Source organism: Myxocyprinus asiaticus, chromosome 16, assembly GCF_019703515.2.
Source record: "Myxocyprinus asiaticus isolate MX2 ecotype Aquarium Trade chromosome 16, UBuf_Myxa_2, whole genome shotgun sequence".
NCBI lineage: Eukaryota > Metazoa > Chordata > Actinopteri > Cypriniformes > Catostomidae > Myxocyprinus > Myxocyprinus asiaticus.
Window position 1 is genome coordinate 36,372,415 of NC_059359.1, and position 20,823 is coordinate 36,393,237.

The following is a 20,823-nucleotide window of genomic DNA, read 5'->3' on the forward strand; positions in this document are numbered from 1 at the left end:
ATATATATGTGTGTGTGTGTGTGTGTGTGTGTGTGTGTGTGTGTGTGTGTATGTATGTGTGTGTGTATATATATATATATAGTAAAAATTACAATTTTACTGTAGAATTAAAACATTTATACTATGTTTAACAAGAGCGTACATGTACCCATCACATTGCTTTATATTTTATGGAAATAGATATGTTTCTTCTTATTTTTGGTATCAGTTATGTACATTGGGGTGCTTATGCAGTTTAGTTAATGTTCAATGCAATAACTTAGTGTCACATATGTTACTCTGATCGTATTTTATGTTTGTGTGATCAACACGGTGCACTGTCTATAGTTCCAGAAGGTTAATCTATTAATTTTATATAATTTAATAATATAAACAGTAGTGAACGATTAAATATACAAGCATCAAAATTACAGTACATCCCATCAGTAATTTCCATCAGTGTCATTTCCACCACAGAATTCTATTAAACACAATACAGAATTTGAGATGTGCTGGAAATGACACTGTGGGAAAATAACATAAAATGACATAAATATTCTAAGATGTATGTATAAATACATACATCATTGTTGGACAATGATAGTAGATGTTTAAAAGAAAAATGTTGAGAGGGTATCCATTTTTTTTTTTTTAAACAAGACTACTTTCTAGATGTTCACAGTGCTAAAAGTGCCTGAAGTTGAAGAATCACCCATACAAATACTTGTATCAGTAGACATATACCACTGGACCAGTAGTTAATATACGTGCAAGACTGCTCTTCCTGTCCAAGTTGGCGGTTCTTGGCCAGAATACGCTGCAATATGGACCTTTTGCCATTTCTACACAAGACTAGGCATCACATACACATACACACACACACACACACACACACACACATGGTGTCTTTGTGTTTTCCTATAGTGTCAATGTGACTCTTCACCACGGTGACATTACAGAACTTGAGGCATATATTGACATGACTATTATATGACAACAGAAATTCATGCAAGCATGGCTAAATGAGTCAGGTCACATATAGAAACCCACATCATTTTAATCATGTAACACACATCAAGCTACACTGTCATTATGCCTCAGGTGGTTACAGATATTACTGCAGGACCACTGGACACAGTCTTACCATGCAGTTCATGGCAAAGTGATTGTGTTGAGTCTGCAGCTCCATCACGTGTTGATGGTTGGCTCCTATATCTGTGTAGGTTGTCAGGAACAGGCCTTTATTATGGATAATCCAGTCAAACATCTGTGGAGAGGAGAAAGGTAAGGTATCGACTGTGAAAATACTGAAAAATGTGGCACTTTTAGGTGTAACAAATGGCTACAACCTTGCAAATGCACAGAAATACATTCAGATGTGTGTCATTGTGCTGCTTGCAAACGATGCTTGCATTGCATCGTTTACACATATTGTATTAATTAGAAATAAACTCAGAAGCTCTTATTGTTATACACAGATTTGAGAGGGGAGATGTGATATAGATTCCTTGTCAATTTTCAAACTTTGAATTGCAGCAATTCTAAAGCCCTGTGATGCACAGCCTTTTGTTTGTTGTCATGTTGGTACGCCTATTACACGACTGACTGCAGAATGGATGAATTAACTACACTACCATTCGTCCCAGACTGAAACTATGATCCCCAAATTCATTTACAAACTCGCACACATAGCAACGGGAGAGTTAGTTCGTAAAAGAAGGACTCGCGTCCATTATTGCAATGATTAGTACAGAACGGGAAAAACTGCAACAATAATGATGAGACAGCAGTTTGGAGAACTGGATGATGTTTTATTTTATTTTCTAGTTATTGTTTGCCTCCTGCTTCCCAATTCCTTGCTCTCCTCTTGCGCACTCTCCATATTTTATTGGCTGTTGCTCATTGCCAGTCTATTGCTTGTTGGGACAGAGCGCACAACTGACTTTTAGGCACCATGGTAATACAATTTTTTTTAATTTAATTTTAATTTTAATTTTATTTTTTATGGCACCATGGTAATACCATGTTTTTTTTTGACACGGCACCATGGCAATACCATGTTTTTTTTGGACAGTGCACCATGGTAATACCATGTTTTTAACACAGCACAATGGTCATATAATTTTTTGGACAAAGTACCAAGATATATATATATACGTATACATCTGCTGGGCAATACTGTGGTATTCTTTGAGTATCACGTAAATACCATGGTACTCAAAAATGGTAATCGTTCAGTGCCATGGTATTACCATCTGATAACATCACTGTACAATGATACTATCGCCGTACTTTTTCATAAGAAATGTAAAATAAAAACACATGATTTTCTTTTTTTAAAATCAAGCATTAAGTATCCTCCTAGGTAGTATCTTCAATATTATTTTATGATGACTGTGACTGAGACTGAGAAGATTCTTTTCCAGGATTATTCCTAACCTTAACCATTAACAACCCCTAAAATAAGACAGAAGTGATGTTCAAGCCCCAACCAGTTTTCCTAAGCCTGACCGTAACCCTAAAATCTCTGAATAATTCATACAAATGTTGTTTGAGGACCAACAAGGACCACATCACATCAGGCACTGTACACCTGCCATCACACTACTACAGTACTACAATGCATTTTGGGACCTCTGATTCCCAGTAATTCCAGTTCTCCCCATTAAGCCTGATATAGTACCAACTACTGTAAATGATCACACCTTCTCTGCATCCTGCTGGAAGAGTCTTAGCTGAAAGCACTGATCCAGTTTGACTTTGCGCATGTGCCAGGCCTGGTGTAGATGTTGCCGTGTGCCGTGGAGTTTATCCAGCAGCGCCTGGACTTTGAGAGCTAAGCCCTGGATATCTCCTCGGCCTTTATCACCACTCTGGATCCGTTGGAGCAGACGCTGGCCCTCCGTATCCAACTCCTCTACAGGAGCTTTAGTAACCTTCTTCTTCAGAGAGGCATGCTCCTCCATGGCTCGCCGAGACCCATCCAGGTCTGATGGCAGCTCACGCTGTGACACCATATCCTGGAGCTCCTCCAAACGGGCCAAGGTGCGAGTGGCATTGCTCGTGAACTCCTCAAAGGCCACTCGAACCTCAATCCACACCTCGTGGTCATAGTCCAGACTGCCCTCGAAGTCTGGAGTCAGCTGGGAGGGATCGACCACTTTGGTCAAGCCCTCGAGGGACACCATGATGGTCTAAATGGAGGACAAAAGAAGACTGATATTCATATTGTGAACATACATGAGGTCCAAAAGTCTAAGGCCACTAGGAAAAATGCTTGTTTTGCAAAAGGAATGCAAAAAGGAAAAGTCTCCTTTTTGCTTAAATGACATCATGCATTTAAACTGACCTGGATTCTACAAGTTTGAGTAAAACCTGATGATCCATGTTATCCAGCATGATTTAAGAATGTTTCAAAGAGCATCTTGTGTGCTTTAATGGAAATTTTATCTTTTGTACAAAGGGGTTAACATGGTCAATGTCACACATTTCCTTATATTTGATTACTGACCTTGAAATAGTGCAGAATCTTAAATATCTCTCCTTTATTTTACATCATAACCTTACTTTGTTAAAACATTGTTTATTTCAAGGCTTAAATGGAGAGAAAATATCCAAAATTTTCAATGTGGTCTCAGACTTTGAACCCCACTGTATCTGATATATAAGAAAAAAATATTTCTTACACTATGTAGAGTAAACTTAATTTTTCCCATAGCGTGGGAAATGGGTAAAAATAGCATAAATGTTAACATAATGTTGATATCTGTATGATATCTTGCTGTAATGTTGGATATCTCTACACTCTTTCCATAATTCTTGATATCTGTTTATATTAAACAAAAGAGTGATTTTGGACACTTGCAATTCTGCAATATAATACCAGAATGTATTCTTTTAATTGTGGGTATACTTTGTAGTTTAATTTAATTCGACAGCTTTATAACAACCAAAAAATTATTTTGTCAGTGACTCAGTGGGAGGTTTCCAAGAAGCTGAATTTTTTTTTATAAAAGACAATGCAATTAAACAGTGAGGGCATGATGAATATGCACCCTATCAGATCAGTTTCATTTAACGCTTTAGTCAAAGGGAGCCAGAAAAACATTCAAGAGACTGCAGCTCAGGTCATGTTATTAAAGACAACAGCAGACACAAGAGGGGACATTAGACTCTTGGGACTGAGTGGTGGACAAAGGATAGAACTTTAAGACACTCTGATCACCATTTTAAGCAACTTTAAATGCAATTTGTGATGCAGTTATAAATAATAATTCTGCATTTTGTCATCAATTACATTTTTATTACAATGTAATAACACCTTTTAATCTTGTACTGTGCTGGATAAGGTAATTTGAGAAGGCTCCATTGGGAGATTAAGGCTACAGATTAAGTCCAACACTTTCGTGGGTGTCTTCCTCTCAGTTCACATCTGAAATAGGTCAGAACTCATTTTGAAAGCTCCACTTTCACACCAGCACCATGGAACATTCCAGTAAAAGATACATAAATTGTGTTATCTACTGTACATCTCCAAGAAAAGACACTGCCGTAAAAACAGGTATAGTTTTAAAAAGCAATGCTTTTGCCATTGCAATCTCTGTTACTTTGATTCTACAATCTGAGATGATAGATTTAGGAAAAGTTGGTAGAATCAATCTTTCTGATTTCAATGCACTGTATAGAATACATAGAAAACAGAACTTTTACAGACAGCTTCTTTCATGTATATTCATATGTGTAAACCACCTTACCTGAAATTTAAATTTAGATGTAGGACAAGTTGTTGTGTCAGTTTTGTCCTAAGTCAAAGCAATATCTACTCGAATATCCCAAAAAACAGAACTTCTGATTTACTGCTACCTTCTTTTATGTAATTTCAAGAGTATAAACTAAACTGCCTTACCACAAATTAAAATTTAGACCTAGGAAAAGTCAGGTAAATGAATGTATTTCACGATTTCAAACCAATATCTAATTGAATGCACCAAAAACAGAACTTTTAAGCATCGCCAGCTTTTTTTCTTATTATTATGTAAATTCACAAGTATAACCTGCCTTACCTCAAATTCAAACTTTGAACTGCCAAAATTGGTCCTCTGCTTCTGCCAGAAGTTGTCAGGTTTGATGATGAGTGTGACGTGGATGCAGGATGGAAACTCCTGCAGGATCTTCAGCAGAGGTTTGATAGAGTCCCATTTGGATCCTCGCATATCCACAATGACCGTGAAGCCATGTCTGCTCACCTCCTCGCTATACAAACAAACAAAAACATAACATCAGCTCTTCTGCAAGCCACTGGCACTCGCATCTTTAGGCAGAGGTAAATGAGAGGCGTTGCTTACAGAGAAATCTACAAATCCCACTTGATTAAAATAAATATCAGAAATGAAGTGTAGGGAGCTTGCATGAAAAATAGCACTTACCCCAATATGTTTTGTAAAAAAAGATAAAAAAATAAGGAAACCTTTCTTGCTAAATTGAGAGAACTGCTACACAAGAAAATAAACAAATAAATAAAAGTAAAAAAAAAAAGCAAACTAAACAATTCTCTAGCTTGAAAAACAGCCTGTTAACTTAAGGGTGTTTTCACATCCACTGCTTCTCTGCTGACAGCAGTGAGTTCTGAACAGCTCTAAATCATTAAAGAGAGAGAGAGAGAGAGAGAGAGAGAGAGAGAGAGAGAGAGGTGGGGGAGGGGGGATGAGGAGGAAGAGGTAGTGCAAGAGAACACAGAATGAAGATGGATGAGATGAGTGAGACAGAGAGACAACGAGAGTGGGGAATAAATTGATTTGGGGTGATAGTATGGATGGACATGTCGAATTTAGTATAAGCAAAACTGAGAAAAAGACAGATAATTTAGAATTCAGCAATTACATAATAGGCTTAAAAGAATTTTCCGGGTTCAAAACAACAGCAAGTCAATTTCAACAATTTCAACTTGCCCCTCAGTTTGTAAAAACAAACAAATATTTTAAGGTATTGTTTTTACAATGAAAGTCTATGCATGGGGAAAGGCATTCTGTAACGTTAAAAGTAGAAATATAAAGCTTGTATTTTTGTTAAAAGTGCTTATAATAATTTTCCCATACAAATGTGTTATTTTAGTTGTGAATTGGTTTAAATCGCCCTTTTAGCTGTGGGACTACTGGTCTAGGCCGATGAACTTCTAATTATGCATAATCAATGTAATTCTTCAGGTGAAGGTTGTCCACGTACAGTAGGCTAAACAGTCCCTTTCTGGTATCCGTGCACATATCGTGTAAAAGTTAATCGTTTTACAAATATTGGATGTAACTATGCACGTACAAGTATAACAAGCAATTTTATTGCATTAGTCTTATATTAACACTAGTACCGCCAGTCAATTAAATTTTTTAATCGTGATTAATCACATAATCTTTTGTAATTAATCTCGATTAATCGCAAATTTTAAAAGTGCTGAAATTTGACATTATATATACTTCTTTTCTTGTCAAAATTCATTTTTTTCCTTGTTAGGAAAGAAAACAAAACAATATATAACAATATAATGCTTTATTAACATTTTCCAAACAAAGCCTTCCACAGATAGAAATGCACTAAAATAGCACCAATTCAAGTAACATTAAATGTTTACCAAAGTCTATGTGGGAGTTTGACTAATTGAAAGAACTAGTCTCCACATAGGTTGCATATTAATTGAAATGGGCATTAAATCTCTTAAACTCTCATCCTCCGCAATATCAATCTGCTGAAAGACTGTGGCCATTAGTTTTGTTACAGCAATAGTGAAGCTGAGTTCATGATTCACGTCAATGCCAGTGCCGAACGCTGCTTTGAACTCACCATGAAAATCACCTGCAAACAAACACGCGTTTTGCAAATCTGCGTTTTGGTGATAGTTAAGATTTGGTGTGCTTCTGTGGTAATTACAATGCACCTTACATAGACTGAAAAATACTTAATTTCTATCATAAGTCCCATTTGGGCTTGTTTTGTACATCAAACAGCACTAAGAGCCCCTTTCTTCATCATTTTATCACTGACAGGGAGCACTGTCAGAGATTCTTTTATTTACTGATAACAACCTCCATGGCTCTAACATAGGAGAGAGCGTAACAATCAACTAGCATGTTACAACAATACTGCCCATAGAATGTCTCTGGGACCGCCGCATAAAGGCGGTTTTAAACGGGACGTGGTCACCACGCATTCTCTATTCATTCATTCACAAGAAACCTGCCACTTTTTTTGTGCACAACTGCTTGCACACACGTGCAAGATAAAAATATTTTATTTTTCTGCGGCTGCCGCTTGTCACTGACCAATTAGAGCTGAATTTATTCACAACCAATCAAACAACATTTAATTTTTATGTACTCAGAAACAACATGGAGACAAATATACTCGCTGTTGCTGAATTTCCTGAGCTATATAACGTTTCTTTGTGCATTTATAGAGATATAAATAGGAAAACAGCCAAGTCGGTGTACCAGGTGAAAATAGGCTATGGATACTTGCATAGTTTATTTTAGGAAGACAGACGACTGCAATATACACAAATGGGCCATGGACCATCTACTTAAATGTTCTCTTCTGCAACAGGTGTCTGAAACATTAACTTTAGATAAACAGATAATACATTTCCCATGCGGTTTATTAGCAGAGTGTTTTGTGGATTTTTAATGTTCATTTGTAGCCCTCCCACTTTAATGATTGATTTGATATTATTTATCCTATATCAATTTGGCAATAAAAACAAAGTAATGCAGTCTGTTTCTATAGTCATTAAAAAATGCAGAATTCATCAAATGTGGGGACAGATGGCAAGACGACATCAATATTTACAATTATATTGTATTCCATCCATGAATTGTCTCTATCACTCCACTCTCTCCTCTCCACCAATAGCTGGTGTGTGGTGAGCGTACTGGCGCACTATGGCTGCTGTCGCAATATGCAGGTGGATGCTGCACACTGGTGGTGGTTGAGGAGAGTCCCCTGTTCACTCATTCATATTATGTAGCTATTTAACCTTGATATAATTTTACATTAATTAAAAAAAAATAAAAAATAGATTATTACAATATTTCTAGTCATAACAAATTTTTTTGGAGAAAGTAGTGCCATTTTATTTATGTGCAATAACTTACATGAAAACTAATACAATATTTACAGTAATCACCTCAGAGACCCAGTGTCTGAGCAGAAGCAGTAGGGGGCATTGTTGCACTTCTACTGGCACGTTTCGCACCGCTTCTCCTGTGAATGGAAAATGCCTGTACAAACAAGAAGCGGCAAGATCGCAAGCAAAGCCTGCCGCACAGGTGTAAAGCTGCCTTTATGCAGTTTTATACAAAGCTTGTAGGCTCTACTTGTAGAAGGGCTCTGGCGCTGCTCTGTTTCTGTTTGTGGCATGTAAGGACTCCATGCGGACACATTACGAAGGTTCCGCCCTTCACACCAGTGTTTATGCTGTATTAACGATAAATGCGTTAATCGTGATGAAGAAAAATTAACGCGTTAAACTTTTTTAATTAATTGCATGCATTAATGCGTTAATGCGTTAATTCTGACAGCTCTAGTTAACACGTATAATGATAATGCCTTGTGTCTTTACTTTTGAAACAATGTGCATTTTTAAATTAATATACAATATTGAACCCTTTAAGCTCAGATGGACCCTTGAGCAAAAAAATAAATAAATAAATAAATAAATACAAATAAAAAAATTATAATAATTACAGTCTTGACCAACATAAAATAGGGATTGTTTGAAAGCTTAGAAGCTGTACTTTACAATACATGTAGTCATTATGACCAAAACTGAAAAAGTAATGCCAATGCAATGTTATAACTTTTGATTGCTTTGTTAAATCAACACAACATTTTTCTCAGTTACAGTTGACATGATTGGGAACAAAACAAAAAATGTTCAGGGCTACCTTATTTACACCCAGAGGTATATAATGTCAAATCAGAAAAATAAGAAACATTTTTGTGATTTTCCAGCAGTTTCTTAGGCTCAGAGTCTCAGAATTTATCATAATCTATATCATTAAACAATTTGAAAAGTTTTCTTTACAATGATACCAAATACTTGCCCCATGGACTTTTATTGTGAGTGCATTACTATAAACAATTTTTTTTGTTGGTCTTTACAAACTAAGGGACATGTTGAAATTCCAAATTTTGAACTTATTTTGAACCCAGAGAATTTCTTGTAGAAGAATGAGAGAGCAAGAGAAAGAAAAAGAGAACGTTCTCATAGAAATGGAAGAGGGATGGAAGTCGACCAGTGTGGCACAAAAAAATGCAGTTCCAAGCCAAACAGCATATAGTATCTATACCCCTGAAACACACCAGACAGCAAAAACTAAGTCGAAAGCGTCTATACTTCCTCACTGAACTGCTTGTTTTCCTAACCAGAGGCTACATCTGGGTATCCAACATAATACTGAATGTCTGCATCTCCAAACAAACGGTCAGAAGTTCATTATTCCTCTTCAAACCATCACATATTTTATGCAAAATTGGCTCAACAAGGATGCTTATGGATACCAGAACAGGAGTAAAGTTTGGCCAAACCCCAAGGCAGATGCTAACCTAGATAAAGTTTTGAACTGTGCAGAATTGGATCCCTCTGGCTGAAAGCAGAGATTCACATGGAGCTGGTTGAGTATCACAAAGAGTCAAATCAATACTAACTACAGAAGGACACAGTAGAGGAAAGACAATTTGGCCATGTGATGTTTAATTAAACCAGAAACCTGGGGGTGAAGTGCTTCAAAACAAAACATAAAAATAATGTCAGGACTTAAAAAAGTACAGTAACTAGATTTTTACATTTTCTGAAGAAAATATGAGTTGTGCTTGTCTGTGCAAAACTCGTTGACAATATACTAGGTTGTTCTTGATGTCTGGCAAGGTATTGCTATGCAGTCGCTGTAGGTGATGTAGTATTGTAGGTGGTTGCATCCCAAGTCTCTTTGATATTCTGCTCCCTAGATACACTATATTGCCAAAAGTATTCGCTCATCTGCCTTTAGACGCATATGAACTTAAGTGACATCCCATTCTTAATCCATAGGGTTTAATATGACGTTGGCCCACCCTGTGCAGCTATAACAGCTTCAACTCTTCTGGGAAGGATTTCCACAAGGTTTAGGAGTGTGTTTATGGGAATTTTTGACCATTCTTCCAGAAGCGCATTTGTGAGGTCAGACACTGATGTTGGACGAGAAGGGCTGGCTCGCAGTCTTCGCTTTAATTCATCCCAAAGGTGCTCTATCGGGTTGAGGTCAGGACTCTGTGCAGGCCAGTCAAGTTCTTCCACACCAAACTCGCTCATCCATGTCTTTATGGACCTTGCTTTGTGCACTGGTGCGCAGTCATGTTGGAACAGGAAGGGGCCATCCCCAAACTGTTCCCACAAAGTTGGGAGCATGGAATTGTCCAAAATCTCTTGGTATGCTGAAGCATTCAGAGTTCCTTTCACTGGAACTAAGGGCCAAGCCCAGCTCCTGAAAAACAACCCCACACCATAATCCCCCCTCCACCAAACTTCACAGTTGGCACAATGCAGTCAGACAAGTACCGTTCTCCTGGCAACCGCCAAACCCAGACTCGTCCATCAGATTGCCAGATGGAGAAGCGTGATTCGTCACTCCAGAGAACGTATCTCCACTGCTCTAGAATCCAGTGGCGGCGTGCTTTACACCACTGCATCCGACGCTTTGCATTGCACTTGGTGATGTATGGCTTAGATGCAGCTGCTCGGCCATGGAAACCCATTCCATGAAGCTCTCTACGCACTGTTCTTGAGCTAATCTGAAGGCCACATGAAGTTTGGAGGTCTGTAGCGATTGACTCTGCAGAAAGTTGGTGACCTCTGCGCACTATGCGCCTCAGCATCCGCTGACCCCGCTCTGTCATTTTACGTGGCCTATCACTTCGTGACTACCACTGAGTTGCTGTTATTCCCAATCGCTTCCACTTTGTTATAATACCACTGACAGTTGACTGTGGAATATTTAGTAGCGAGGAAATTTCACGACTGGACTTGTTGCACAGGTGGCATCCTATCACAGTACCATGCTGGAATTCACTGAGCTCCTGAGAGCGGCCCATTCTTTCACAAATGTTTGTAGAAGCAGTCTGCATGCCTAGGTGCTTTATTTTATACACCTGTGGCCATGGAAGTGATTGGAACACCTGAATTCAATTATTTGGATGGGTGAGCGAATACTTTTGGCAATATAGTGTATATCTCCAGACTTTTTTGTCCGTTTTAACACCCTCCAGGCAAAAACAAGTCTGATTGCTAAGAAAAGTAATACATACCTCTTCTCAACAAGAAGAGCAAGCACTACTTTACTAATAATTGCTGTGAAAAATACTGTGGTATTTATTTAGATACAGCAAAGAAAGATAGAATTATCCAGAGATAAACACTCATTCCCCTACAATGCAATTGAAAATCACCACTTGTCACTGAATTGGCCATTTCAAATGAATTGGCCAGAAATAGACAGATTGCTGAACTATCTTTCCTTGATCAGCTTAGGGTTAAGAGACATGGACACATTTGTGACTGGACTGTATATTCATTATTACAGTAGCTGGCTGGCTTCCACACCTGTGCTGTCTTTTCCACTGACTGCACCTGATCTATTTCAACAGCTATGAATTTTGTTGCATAATAACACACACACTGGCACACAGACAAAAACCCACACATGCAAGTAGTACCTTGGGATTCCGGCAAGGTACGCAATGAGTCGTCTGAGGTCCTCCTGTCGTATTCTGTCATGGTTACTTCTGGCTGGAAATGTGAGGACTGGCCCTCCACGACGATCTCTTCCACCTGCAAGCAAATACATTGTACATCTGATTCTGGAAAAACTCCAGCCAAACAGTCTGAGAACATGACAGAGCCTCTCCAAAAATCTATGTCAGCCAAGCATTAGTAAAATAAGACAATGGCTATTCTTGAGAAACACATCAAGTTCAGCATACCAACTGTTCCTACACATAGATGTTTTGGATCACTATGACCAAATTATACAGTAAACGTGAAAAAAAAAAAAAAAAAAACTTTTCTGAATAAAATTGTTTGTACTTTACAGTGGCGTTCACACAGCGATTTGCAGCAAGAAAATGTGTCACTGAAAACTTGTCACAGTGCGTCTAGTTAGGACTAGTGGTCGACTGAAATATTGCTGTTGCTGATAAATCGGCCGATATTCAGTATTTTTAAATCACGAGCATTGGCCAATTGATTTTCCTGTTTGGCCGATTCCTTTCTCAAGCCGTGAGGGTGCCAAGAATCGACTGTTTGAAAGAATTGTCTGAGACGTGTAAACAGACAATCACAGTTTGTTCTGTTGCTGCCTGCCATCTCTCTCTCCTCAACAGTTCCCTGTAACTTTTAACTGTCTTGTCTTACAACATGTTTTCACTTCCAAGGCATCAAAAACTGACGCTTTTGCAAGAGACCAGCGCATCAATCTATAGACGCCAAAAGTGCCCTCTGGCGTAAGTATCCGACACAACTGGCAAGTGCGTTCTTTTCAACAAAAAACCTTTGATGTCAACTGACTGACGTGAAGGGCATCAGAATTATTATTCCCTGTTATTTAATTATACATTGGGGTACAATTTTCTCATTGTGACATATGTTGGGGGAATGATTTTCATTTTATTTTAAATCAGCAACATTTCTTCACAGTGGTTAATATTTAATCCAGGGGTATATATATATATATATACACACACACACAAGCAATATCACACGAGCAAGAGTGCGATATGGCCCTACATCAGCACTGTAATTTTTTTAATTAAGTTATTTACTATATTAAATTGTGTGATGTATTGGCATTATATTATCCTTTCGGCCACGCTGCTCCCTAGATATCGACATCCACCATTAAAAAACCCCATAATGGTCGACCACTAGTTAGGACACAGTGTAATACTGAATACAATTCTTGCTTCATATCCTTGCGTGCCTTCATATTTTCATTGCTTCATATAGTAAATGTATACCAACCTTCATTAAACTCTCTTCTTTGAAGTACAGTGGTGGAAAAGGGCAAAATTGGAAATGAGTTATATCTGTATTTAAGGCAAGCTGAGCTGACGATATGCAGTTTGGCCTGCCAAAGAGTAAGATATTGGTAAGCTATCTGGGTCAGCAGCCAGCTCAACACTCACTGCAATTCCCCAGTGATGCCACTCTGCCTTTGAGCACACATATCTGAGAGTTAATGACTGTCATTGCAAATAAGTGTTCTCTCATTAAAATTCATCGAAATCTGTGCCCTTGGACACACAGGGAACACTTCTAAAATAAACGACTTAGAATTTCATATGAAAAAAAAAAATTAAAAAAGCTTCTTTGGTCTAATTACTATAATGCAATAAATAAATAGAATTATATATTATTTAAATTGTAAAGTACAATTGCAATTTATAACATGGTAATTTGTTGAACTGAATTCAATTTATGCTGATTTTAAAAACAAATCACTTTGGTAAAGATGGTAATGAAATAGACTTTCTTCATGCAAAATATTATTATTATTGTTGTTGTTGTTTTTATTTTTTATTTTTATGACCAAGACATTTTCTGTGAAATTCACCAATGTACCATGATAATAACATGCATTGTATATTGTATATCAAAGTACCATGGTATTATCATTTGATCCCATTTTCACGAGGGTTAGATTACTAAAATAATTTTCAAGAAACTTGCTTGAACTAATCCTCTGAAAAGAAGCATGGTAAAAAAAAAAAAATAATTACACATTAACATGGATTTTTGGCTCACCTGATAAGAATGCCACCTTCTCTTTAAGAATGGGTAGAACTTCAATGGCCTTCATGTCCTCATTCCTGTGGAACCCTAGAAGAGTTAAAGAATGTATCAGTCTTCTAAGCACATGAAGACAAAGACACTCATAAACACAAACGTGGAACTTAAAAAAGCAAAACATTATATCATTTATTCATAGTCTTGATAAGTCTACATTAATGAATCAGCACTACATTAATGAATTATGAGTGGAGAATGAAACTATGTACCAGCTTATCCAAAAGAGCAGAATTAAGATTTCTTAATGTCTTTAAAGAGCACTGATAGCATGATGTGTGCTTTAAATAACATATTTACAGCTATGGCAAGGCCTTCATATTCAGAGCTACAACCCCTCCTCTCGAACCCTGATCCTCATTCTCTCCCTGTCCTGCCTACTCACCAGATGGCAAGATCTTAATACATCCACAGCCTTACCAATGCATGAGCACATACAACATGCAAAGGTACACTCATTGACACCAAAACATAATCCTAGTCAAAATCTTTCATTATAAAACTATAATCTATTTATCAAAGAAAATCACAAAATACTGCATATATCACCTGTCTAAAGAATAACCAGGTCATACAAAAGTTACAAAATGCTACAAAACGTACAATAAAGGCACAGAAAACCTTAATAACAGTTAACAAAAAAGTGCAATGCCTGGAAAGAATCACGTTAAAATCTTCAACTTTAAATGAACACTTATTTGACAAAATATTTACTCAAAATGTAACATTTTTAGTATACAAATGTGCATTAATCATTAACAATGATGCTGACAGATTTGGGACATGAGGGAAACTCATCACTTCTGCTAATCGGCAAAGCTGTTGCATGACTATTGGAAAATAATGTTTTTGGTGACGATTATCTTAAAATAGGCAAATATCAGTAGATTATTCAGCCTAGTCAATATATCTGCCAATATATCACTATTTCTAAACCTCAAGTGACACATTACTGACCGACTAAAAATTAGTCTACATCTTACAGATGAAAACATATACATGACATATGTGTGCTAGCAGGGTAGTGGAGAAATGCCATACATTCACAGCGATGCAGAGTAAAATAACTGAAACATAAATTCTGTAAACATAAATACATAGGTGTTTTACTGTAAAATCACTCCTGATTTTATTTAATTTTTTATTATCATTGAGTGTGGATTTTTGGTTTCACAATGACAAGGCTGAATGTGTGAATATTAATGTAAATGTTAATAGTAGGTTAATCTCCACAGGAAGCAGCAACTGCCTTTTAAACACCCCTAGGGAAACAACATTAACATTTCAAACCCTGCACAGTCCAAATTCACATAACAGAACAATTTCAAAGCACATCATAATATTTTTACATATTCTTATAAGTTAACATGGCTGGGCCACTCAAGGACATTCACAGAGTTACTCTTGCATTGTCTTGGCTATGTGCTTGGGGTCATTGTCCTGTTGGAAGGTGAACCTTCGGCCCAGTCTGAGGTCCTGAGCACTCTGGACAAGGGTTTCATTAAGGATATCTCTGTATTTTGCTGCGTTCAGCTTTCCTTCAACCCTGACCAGTCCCCCAGTCCCTGCCACTGAAAAACACCCCCACAGCATGATGCTACCACCATCATGCTTCACCGTTGGGATGGTATTGCACAGGTGATGAGCCAAACAGTTCAATCTTCATTTCATCAGACCAGAGAATCTTGTTTCTCACAGTCTGAGAGTCCTTTAGGTGATTTTTTCAAATTCCAAGTGGTCTATCATGTGTCTTGCACTGAGGAGGGGCTTCTGTCTGGCCACTCTGCCATAAAGCCCAGATCAGTGGAGTGATGCACTGCTGGTTGTCCTTCTGCAAGTTTCTCCCATCTCCACACATGATCTCTGGAGCTCAATCAGAGTGACCATCAAGTTTTTGGTCACCACTCTTACCAAGGCCATTCTCCCCTGATTGCTCAGTTTGGCCAAGAAGCCAGCTCTATGAAGAGTCCAGGTTGTTCCAGACTTCTTCCATTTGAGCCACTCTGCTCCTGAGAACCTTCATTGCAGCCAAAAAATGTTTTTGTAGTCTTCCCCAGATCTGTGCCTCGACACAATCCTGTCTCTGAGCTCTGCAGGCAGTTCCTTTGATGTCATGGCTTGGCTTTTGCACTGATATGCATTTTCAGCTGTGAGACCTTATATAGACATGTGTGTGCCTTTCCAAATCATGTCCAATCAATCCAATCAAAGTGTAGAAACATTTCATAGATGATCCAGAGAAATGGGATGCACCTGAGCTCAATTTCAAGAGTCATAGCAAAGGGTCTGAATACTTATGTCAATGTGATATTTCAGTTTTTTCTTTTTAATAAATTTGCAAAGTTATCAAAAATCTGGTTTTTGCTTTGTCATTATGGTGTATGGCGTGTAGACTGATGTGAAAAAAATTATAATTTAAAGCATTTTAGTATAAGGCTGCAACATAACAAAATGTGAAAAAAATTAAGGGGTCTGAATACTTTATGAATGCACGACAGTAGAGTCAAACCACTCCGTAAAGTCTTCTCCAGCTCATCCCAAAGACTTTCAATGGGATTAAGGTCAGGTCTCTGTGGTGGCCAATTCATGTGTGAAAATGATTCCTCATGCTCCCTGCCCCACTCTTTCACAATTTGAGCCAGATGAATCTTGGCATTGTTGTCCTGGAATATGCCTGTGCCATCAGGGAAGAAAAAAATCCATTGATGGGATAACCTGGTCATTCAGTACATTCAGGTAGTCAGCTGACTTCATTTTATTGCCGCAAAACATTGCTGAGCCTAGACCTGACCAATTGAAGCAACCTCAGATCACAACACTGCCTCCAGAGGCTTGTACAGTGGACATATGCATGACGGGTACATCGCTTCATGTGCTTCCATTCTTACCCTGAGCCCATCGCTTTGGAATAGTGTAAATCTGGAGTCATTATACCACATGACCTTTTTCCATTGCTCCACAGTCCAATCTTTATGCTCCCTAGAAAACTGAAGTTATTTTTTCCGATTAGCTTTACTAACAAGTGGCTTTCTTGTGGCCACACAGCTGTTTAGTCCCAATCCTGTAAGTTCTCATTGCATTGTGCATGTGGAAATGCTCTTACTTTCACTATTAAACATAGCCGTGAGTTCTACTGTCGATTGTTTACGATGTGACTTCAACAAGTGTTTTAGTGATCTCAGAACACGATCATTCAATATTTTTTTTCTGACCACATTTGTTCCGTGAAGCTGATGGTTCACCACTATCCTTCCAGGTTTTAATAATGCATTGGACAGTTCTTAACCCAATTCCAGTGATTTCAGCAATTTCCTTAGTTGTTTTCTTTGTCTGATGCAGGCCAATAATTTGCCCCTTATGAAACACAGTAACATCTTTTCCACGACCACTGGATACGTCTTCCAACATGGTTGTTTAAGAAATGAGAAGCTACACACTGCATCAATAAGGGTTAAAAGAATTGTTGCCAGCTGAAACATATTAATCACTGCAATAATGATCCAATCATCGGCTCTTTAGTATTTGCTTATTTAAATCCAAACAGCGACTTTTATTTTTGGCCAGGCAGTGTATATTTCCCTTTGGTTTAAAAAAAGCGCAGTCATTAAAAAGACCTTCTTAACACCAGTTATATGCATATTTATATATACAACGATCAGTCACAACATTAAAACTACCTGCCTAATATTGTGTAGGTCCCCCTTGTGCCACCAAAACACCGCCAACCTACGGTTCTCACCACAATTGTACAGAGCGGTTATCTGAGTTAACATAGACTTTGTCAGTTCGAACCAGTCTGGCCATTCTTTGTTGACCTCTTTCCTCAACAAGGCATTTCTGTCCACAGAACTGCCACTCACTGGATGTTTTTTGTTTTTGGCACCATTCGGAGTAAATTCTAGAGACTGTTGTGTGTGAAAATCCCAGGAGATCAGCAGTTACAGAAATACTCAAACCAGCCCGTCTGGCACCAACAATCATGCCACGGTCCAAATCACTGAGATCACATTTTTCCCCCATTCTGATAGTTGATGGTGAACATTAACTGAAGCTCCTGACCCATATCTGCATGATTTTATGCACTGCAATGCTGCCACACTGTCACGTTTATGTGTTTTGTTCATGTTTTGTGTTCATGTCTTTTATTTTGAAAGTTTAATTCCTGTTTCATTGCCATGTCATGTGATCCTCTCTTGTTCCATATGTTTTGTTCACATTGGTTTGTGTTCATGAGTCTTGTTATCAGTTCTGTTATGTCATTGGTTCATGTTTCATTGTCTTATTATAAGTTCAGTCTTGTGATTGGTTGTCTTGTTTACTTGTTACCCATGTCTGTGTATTTAAAACATACAGTGAGTGGCAGTTCTGTGGACAGAAATGCCTTGTTGATGAGAGAGGTCAACAAAGAATGGCCAGACTGGTTCAAACTGACAAAGTCTATGTTAACTCAGATAACATCTCTGTACAACTGTGGTGAGAAGTACAGCATCTCAGAATGCTATTCAGAGATGTGGGTTGGTGCTGTTCTGGTGGCACGAGGGGGACCTACACAATATTAGGCTAGTGGTTTTAATGTTGTGGCTGATCGGTGTATATATACACATATACAGTATTTATATTTAAATGGGTTAAAAAGACCTGTATAATAACTGCAATTTTCTTAATCCAAAGAAAAGTAAACAAGACTAAAGCCTGATAAATATACTCATAGTATCTGGGTCAACATATTGCTGTGCAGCTTTAAAGGCCAAGTGTATGCAGTGTTTGTTTGAATTATTTAATTTTATATTAAGTCGACTGTCACATCCCAATATAAGTTTCATAATAAAGTCTGTTCCTAGTTCAGCTATTCAAGTCTTTTATTTGCTAGTTGCTTATATATAGACACAAATACACAGAGCAAAGTGCGAAATTATTTATCAGAAAGTGATGAAGTAAATACATTTTAGAGTAATGAAAATATTTAGTAAAGCTTTAGTATTAACAATTATGCTACATTTTAATTGTTGCTGCATTTAGTGGAAAATTTTGTTGCAGTTAATAATAATAATAATATGTTTCATTTTTTTTAAAAGAGTTTTTGTTTTAGTTTTCATTGGTGACAATAACAGTAGCTGCGTTTACATGGCCCCTGGTAATCCATTTGTGATTGGACTAGAAGCTCAGTCCAAATAAAAAAGTCTCATGTAACCACGTCAATCGGATTAAATTGGCCACATCGATTTAAATGTCATTCGGATTGTAAGGGGTGGTGTAAACCTTTTCTAATCCGTTCGAAAAGAAAATGTTTGCCATGTATACACTTGATCAGATTGCTTTGTGAAACTGGGACGATCTGTCCATGTTCAGTACTGACGCAGTAATGGCGTGACGACGTTTCACACACACATCACACTTTCATCACAGTGGCCATATCTATGACCATCAGGGTAAAGAAGCAACAGCGGTGAATGGAGAAACACCTGTGAAACAATAAAAGCATCAAAATTTTGCTTCTGATGCATGACAAGTGCCAGGATGTCAGCAGAAATGTTGCCAGATTTGACTTTCGTGGACATTTAAATATATTTTATTCACGATTCATCTCCGTACCCGACGAGTCTGACGTTTGATCGGCGAGTACACACACCCAGCAGAATATCACCGTAAACATCTCTCATTCAGGAGTTACACATTGTTGTTTTCTGGTCTGACTGGGTCACTTTATTACTAAACGTCTGTGATGATCCCGCCTATGTATATGAAAGATCTGCTTTTAGCTCAAAGAGAACACAGAAAGCAACCGAGGCAAAAAACATATGCAAATATACATGGAGTTTTATTACTATTGTGTTTTACATACACTATATTGCTCAAAACTATTCACTCACCCATCCAAATAATTGAATTCAGGTGTTCCAATCACTTCCATGGCCACAGGTGTATAAAATGAAGCACCTAGGCATGCAGACTGCTTCTACAAACATTTGTGAAAGAATGGGCCGCTCTCAGGAGCTCAGTGAATTCCAGCGTGGTACTGTGATAGGATGCCACCTGTGCAACAAGTCCAGTCGTGAAATTTCCTCGCTACTAAATATTCCACAGTCAACTGTCAGTGGTATTATAACAAAGTGGAAACAATTGGGAATGACAGCAACTCAGCCACGAAGTGGTAGGCCACGTAAAATGACAGAGCGTGGTCAGCGGATGCTGAGGCGCATAGTGCGCAGAGGTCGCCAACTTTCAATCGCTACAGACCTCCAAAGTTCATGTGGCCTCAGATTAGCTCAAGAACAGTGCGTAGAGAGCTTCATGGAATGGGTTTCCATGGCCGAGCGGTGCATCCAAGCCATACATCACCAAGTGTAATGCAAAGCGTCGGATGCAGTGGTGTAAAGCACGCCGCCACTGGACTCTAGAGCAGTGGAGACGCATTCTCTGGAGTGATGAATCACGCTTCTCCATCTGGCAATCTGATGGACGAGTCTGGGTTTGGCGGTTGCCAGGAGAACGGTACTTGTCTGACTGCATTGTGCCAACTGTGAAGTTTGGTGGAGGGGGGATTATGGTGTGGGGTTGTTTTTCAGGAGCTGGCCCCTTAGTTCCAGTGAAAGGAACTCTGAATGCTTCAGCATACCAAGAGATTTTGGACAATTCCATGCTCCCAACTTTGTGGGAACAGTTTGGGGATGGCCCCTTCCTGTTCCAACATGACTGCGCACCAGTGCACAAAGCAAGGTCCATAAAGACATGGATGAGCGAGTTTGGTGTGGAAGAACTTGACTGGCCTGCACAGAGTCCTGACCTCAACCCAATAGAGCACCTTTGGGATGAATTAGAGTGAAGACTGTGAGCCAGGCCTTCTCGTCCAACATCAGTGTCTGACCTCACAAATGCGCTTCTGGAAGAATGGTCAAAATGTCCCATAAACACACTCCTAAACCTTGTGGAAAGCCTTCCCAGAAGAGTTGAAGCTGTTATAGCTGCAAAGGGTGGGCCGA

At 38.4% G+C, this 20,823-nt stretch overlaps 1 protein-coding gene across 5 annotated transcripts in view; it reads right to left on the reverse strand.

Annotated features, from left to right (window-relative positions):
* Positions 1-20,823, reverse strand: part of triob (trio Rho guanine nucleotide exchange factor b) — a 237,687-nt gene that overhangs the window by 136,421 nt on the left and 80,443 nt on the right. For all 5 annotated transcript variants that reach the window (XM_051720104.1, XM_051720103.1, XM_051720101.1 and 2 more), the window contains exons 3-7: positions 13,802-13,876; positions 11,716-11,830; positions 5,043-5,232; positions 2,685-3,173; positions 1,124-1,246 (exon numbers count right to left, since the gene is read on the reverse strand). In XM_051720104.1, the coding sequence (XP_051576064.1) occupies positions 1,124-1,246; positions 2,685-3,173; positions 5,043-5,232; positions 11,716-11,830; positions 13,802-13,876 (992 nt within the window). The remainder of the gene's footprint in view (positions 1-1,123; positions 1,247-2,684; positions 3,174-5,042; positions 5,233-11,715; positions 11,831-13,801; positions 13,877-20,823) is intronic.